Genomic DNA, 6,000 nt, shown 5'->3' on the forward strand with positions numbered 1-6,000 from the left:
CCCCTCAGGAATTAATAAAGTACCAGAAAAAAAAAAAAACAACAGCATGGCGGAGTGTCCAGAACAAGATGCTGCACAGTGATTTCTGCCAATGCAGGTTCACCCATAAAACATGAGAGGCTGTCAAGTTATAGTTCAGAGTTTCAAGAGAGAATGTCAGTGGGATATCTGACCTGAAACAGCACGGTGTAGGTGCTACCCACGTCAGTGTGGAATCACTGGATTCCTTCTTCCTCACTTACACTTCCTCCAATGAAGACATAGCATGTTGTTGTTGTTTTATTAATTGTGTTACCTACTGTAGCCTACATTATACTGGAACCAATAAAAGTAGACAATGACCAGTGCAAGTGGATCATACTAACATTTCCAACCATTTGGGCTTAAGGTTAAGACAGTTATACAGTACACATATTCAGTCTTCATTAATGACTCCTCCTCTCCATATAACAGCGGTGGGCTCGACTTGAGTGCATCATGCAGTTATGCACAACCTGAGCTGTAATGGTGCTGATTGTGCACAAAAACTGAACGCTAATTTGATGTTACTATTTTTAATTTTTGTTTGTGTAATTGTTAGTGCTTTTGGTATGTTGTCTTGCAACATAGCAGTCCAAGCTATACGTATTGGTTTTCCCAAATATTATAACATATATGTATAGTGTATATGAAATGATGTGTACGTAATGATAGACTTTTGAACTGAAGACAGGATTTTGCTCAGTGAATGACGGGTGAGGCAGGTCTTTAATTCATAGGCGCAGCATTATGGGAACACATTTTCCTATTTAGGATGTGAACTGCTTTTTCTCAAAGTTAACTGGTAATAATAATTTGGCAAATAAATGCCTGCATTTTGCATATTTTAAGCCTGCGACTGGATTAGGCTCTAGTTATCTCCCTGTCAATGGTTTTGCTGCCTAGAGATTCAGAGCTCTTATTTCCTCCTTTCTTTTGTTATTAGCTGTCCCTTTATTTTAAAGGATTTTTCATGCAATATAATTTTTTTTACATGAAGAGCGTTTTTCAATAGCTTTTCCCCAAGGTATTGTTTGAATGTTTTATCGTGCAGTGCTTTCCTAACCAACTGTATTTATTATGTAAATGTACATTTAACTGGAACTCACAGTAAATACGTTAACTAAAAGCACATGGGCTCCAATGAGATACTGATATCTATGCAAAACAGCTTACACCAGAATCTACTTGAGTGTGTTATAGCAAAAACAATCAATAAAAATTAAATCAGGAATTTGATGTGTTGTATAATTCATTTAAACATGTCTGCAAATATCTTGTATTTTTATTTTGACTATATAGTTGCACTGCAAACATCAACGTTGAAGTCTGTTAATTACTGAGATTTCAACCCATCTTAGACGGACGGGTAGCGCAGCGAGTTAGTAAGTCGTGGATTAAGTACCTAAAACACCTGGAAAAATAGAATGAAAATCCTGATAATGAAATTATTAAACAAGTTAAAAAAAAAAAAAAAAACACTAAATTATCCCCATGTAACATATGTACTGAAAATGCTTGGTACATTCTAGTAGAAAATGACTAAACTCACTTTTGTAATTTCTACATTGACCCCAAAATCTAAAAACTGAAATAACAACTTGCTTCATTAGGCCCAGAATCCAATTAAAAACAGAAGGTGGTTGGAACAAAAAAGCTGCAACCACTTCCGGAATTTGAGAGCCACTTACATACAGTAGAGGATTCAAGAGTAATTATTGTATCTGCTAAATCATACAAGTAAGTAATAATGTGTGCCTAATAACTTAGAACATTTAATAGACCCATGTGGTATATGCCGCTGTGGAAATTAAAGTTGTGTGGATTTTTTTTTTTTAATCGGTTAATTGCCTTAGTTATTTGCAAGTAAATCTGAAAAAAGCTTATAGCTGTGGTGTGCTCCAGTGTCCAGAACTCTTGATCCAGTGTACACGTAGTACGTTTGACCCTGATAGCGGAGAGCAAAGCATGTGTTACAACTGCGTGAGTGCTGCAGCTTGACTTCTATGTGCCTGCTTAATGACAGGAGAGTCTGACAAACGCACAAGCTTTATTGAATTTGATGAAGTAGATACAAAGTAGTCTTTGAGACCCAGTTCCCTTGGAGAATCGCTGGCGATAGTAATGGTGTGGTGGTCCCCCTTTGGGGAACTGGCGTCGAAAGTCATAGCTTAGCAGTGTTGATTGCTTAAACAACCCGCAGCAACACTTCCCGTTAATACAGCAGTGGGTAGTGACCCGGCACTACCCAATGGCAGAACCCCTGACCCATAGTTTAAGAAACTGTACATTGGAATATTTGGTCATCAGACTTGTTTGGTTTTATTGGGTTATTATATGAAAATCAGAACTATCACAATGAAGAAGTGGCAGTTTGGGTTTTGCTTTTTGACCTTTGTTATCCTAAATGTTTAGGGAAGAATCTAACCCAAGTTGGTACAGTTACCCTTTTATGCCCATTCTACTTTAATCCATTTTCTTCTAGCGGTTCTATTTTCTTCTTCTAGTGCTCTGTGAAAAGCTCAGGCACACGATTACAAAAACATTTTCTAGAAGTTGTTTTAGAGGCAGAAATTGAAAATGTAAACAGAAAATCAAACCTGGAGGACTAGCGAGGGACTGACGATTGTACATACGTTTGAAAAACAAGCAAGATGAGAATTGTGATCATAACGATTCTTAAATCAGGTACTAGTGAATCTTAACAAAATAAAGCTTTTTACGGTTATTTCAGAAGGAGTCTTTAAGGTAAAGTACAAAGGGGGTATTGTAGCCATCACATGTCAAAACCCTGTCATCCATTAAGGTACTAATTAATTTCACACAGCATTGGGACAGGAAGCATCCACTGAGACCTACGTAGCACAACATTTTATGATGTTCTCAAAATTCCAACTGTAAAAAACATGAAATGTTAGCAGAAAATAAAAATTTCATAACATGCTAAACTAGCTTAAAACAACTGGGGCTCATGACAGACCAATTTCTAACTGAATTAATCTGTTTCAGTTGCTCTGAATACAGCAGGTAAGATATTATTGTTTCCATCCATCCATCCATTTTCCAACCCATTGAATCCGAACACAGGGTCACGGGGGTCTGCTGGAGCCAATCCCAGCCAACATAGGGTGCAAGGCAGGAACCAGTCCCGAGCAGGGCACCAACCCACCGCAGGACACCCACACACCAAGCACACACTGGGGCCAATTTAGAATCGTCAATCCACCTAACCTGCATGTCTTTGGACCGTGGGAGGAAACCCACGCAGACACGGGGAGAACATGTAAACTCCACGCAGGGAGGACCCGGGAACCGAACCCGTGTCTCCTAACTGAGAGGCAGCAGTGCTACCACTGCGCCACCGTGCCACCCGTTTTGTACTAAAGTAAAACAATGTGCCCTTGAAAATAATCTAAAACAAAATGAACAAAACAAAAAAAAAAAAGTAAAAAATGTAAATGCTGAAAAGGAAAGGAGGAACATGGTCCATCTCCTTTTATTATCATCTGCCCCTCCCTAATTGTGGGCATCAAATTATAGTGTCTGCTCAAAATAATTACTACTGTTTTACTAAAGCTGTAATAACAGGCTAGTCATTCAGAACGCATACATTATTTCTTTGGAATTCTTTGTGTAAACTCTCCACACCTCTCTCCATATGCATCCATTCATTTTCACGAACTGTTTATTTTCACCAGGGCATTGGGGATCCAGAGTATATGCCAGCAGAAATTGGTGCAAGACAGGAACACACCCTGAAAAGGACATCAGCTGCCCAGTATCTGTTCACCCGCAGCTAAAGCATACAGAGAATTAAGGAACATGGCACAGACTGGGAAAACAGAAGGACTGCTCAGTCCCTGTTTGACACGCTGCCTTTGGAATATAATAAATATACGCAACTGGATATACCACAGTTACATTAAGGTAAGGCTGTAACACCACATTTACCTCTTTGGGATCACAGAAACACCCAATCGTTATTTTTTCTAGTGCCAATTATTTGGATACCACCCACGCTTGAAGAACATGGTTTAAAAAGGGACTCCATCTCATTCTGCACGGACACATGCACCACAGGACTGTAAGGCATGCTGACTCCAATGTTTAACACAGGAAGGAGAAATGCAGTACAAGCACTTGACAGCAGACTGTCTGCAGAGATACTACATACTGTACACGTGGGGTGCAGGCAGGTGAGGCGACTTTCAGAGCCACAGAGTGAGGCATTGAACCCATCGTCTGGTGGTTTCCAGTTTCGCTCCTTGGACTTTGGCTACTCTGCTCACCAGAGACATCTTCATTGTAACATTCCACTACAATTAGTATTGTAAAGTAAATCAAGTATGTAATGGGTATGTTGTTAAGTTTTATTGTAAGTTTAACTAAGGATGTAATTGGTTGTCCTGTTAAGATATTATTAAGTTAACTGAGTATATAATGATTGGCTTGTTAACTTTCATTATACATTAAACCATGAATGTAATGATTGTCCTGCTATGTTAAGTAAGGCCCCAGCAGAACATTTGAGGCTGCTTGTTGATGTTAGTAGAACAAATTTCACTGTGCAGCACTGAAACATTTAAAACAGAGAGAAGAGAGAGAAGAGAGAGATCTAGAATACTTACTTCCCTGTTTATCCGAATCTACAGAGTGTAAGGGTTGGAAAAAGAGAAAGACAGGAGCTCATTAATGAAATGTTTTGTACAGAATAACAGAAAGCACCAGATAAGACAGATAAAGCAGCCACCTCTACCTCAAGTGTGCATAAGTCAATGTAAATATTAGCTGGGCTTTAACTTTGGCTAGGGCTGACCAGAGAAAGAAAGATCTACAAGAGTTTTCTCGTGGTACCTACAGGTATGAATCCATTCAGTGCGGTTTATTCCTGCACACCACCAAGGTCAACATTGGGAAATCATAAGAAGGTCCAAGAGGCATTCTGTTTAGCACAAGCAAGATTTACAAATGTCCCTTTCCCCAGGCCAATGCTGTGTATTCTTCCACCCTGGCCTGACATTTCCTCAGGTGCTGCTGTTCCCACTGCACGCCCAGTTGCTGCTTCCATTCTCTTAGCACATCTGCTGAGGAGAATTTCCTAGTATTGGGTTAGGGTTTCACATTTTTCTGAAGTCTGTTAAATGTATTTCTTTAGTTTCCCCCAATTCTGGTAATGCTGCCTTTAATTGTTTATATTTTCAGTCTCTGATTTATTTTTTTAATATTAGAAGCTTTCATACAGTGATATGAAATAAGAAGCTTCATATAACACATATTTTAAACAGTGATTAGTGTTTTCAGAATTAGTGGTGTTGTAAAAGTCTCTTTCAATAAGAAATCTTTTAATTAAACATTCCCACCTACAGTATGGACATATGTGCACTATATATACTGCATAAGTGTGTGTAACAAGGCCCAAGTCAAGTGGTTTTGTAACAAATATAATATAATATAATACATTAAAAAACAGAAGCACAAAGGTTCAGCTGTTAGAACATTGGCCAACAAGTCTGTCCATCATACTCCTATAGATTGTCCAAAATAACATCAAGACGAGACGTGACTGGGCTGTGGAGCTGGTATACACAACCTTCGACTCTGACTCCCCAGTTTGTGATCTGACTCATATATTTACTATGTAGACTGAAAGCACAGACGATGCAAGGCACTTCATCACTGCTAGACGACTACTTAGCACTCTAATGTGTTAAAGTTCGGGTTTAAAGGCCACAGAATGTTGTTGTGGCTTACAAACATTAAATCTTATGACTTAAACTTGCAAGATTGAAAAAAAAGCTGTATTTTTTATCAAAACTCAGGAAGGAAAAATAGTTTAATCGAATCAGCATATTCTGCAAATGGAAATTTTAGCACATTATATTACAACTGACATTTAGTCAGAGTTGGTGCGTTTTTACTGTCTCTGACTCCAGTAACACAATAATTGCTTCCAACTCCACAGCCCTGCTCTCCACCACACTA

General features: G+C 38.7%; 1 protein-coding gene across 4 annotated transcripts in view; it reads right to left on the minus strand.

Annotated features, from left to right (window-relative positions):
• Positions 1–6,000, minus strand: part of LOC120517926 (receptor-type tyrosine-protein phosphatase U-like) — a 1,019,277-nt gene that overhangs the window by 68,034 nt on the left and 945,243 nt on the right. For 2 of the 4 annotated variants that reach the window (XM_039740444.1, XM_039740442.1), the window contains one exon: positions 4,647–4,664. The exons of the other annotated variants lie outside the window; for them this stretch is intronic. In XM_039740444.1, coding sequence (XP_039596378.1) covers positions 4,647–4,664 — 18 coding nt within the window. The remainder of the gene's footprint in view (positions 1–4,646; positions 4,665–6,000) is intronic. 4 annotated transcript variants of the gene reach the window in all.

Source organism: Polypterus senegalus, chromosome 17 (genome assembly GCF_016835505.1).
Source record: "Polypterus senegalus isolate Bchr_013 chromosome 17, ASM1683550v1, whole genome shotgun sequence".
Lineage (NCBI taxonomy): Eukaryota > Metazoa > Chordata > Cladistia > Polypteriformes > Polypteridae > Polypterus > Polypterus senegalus.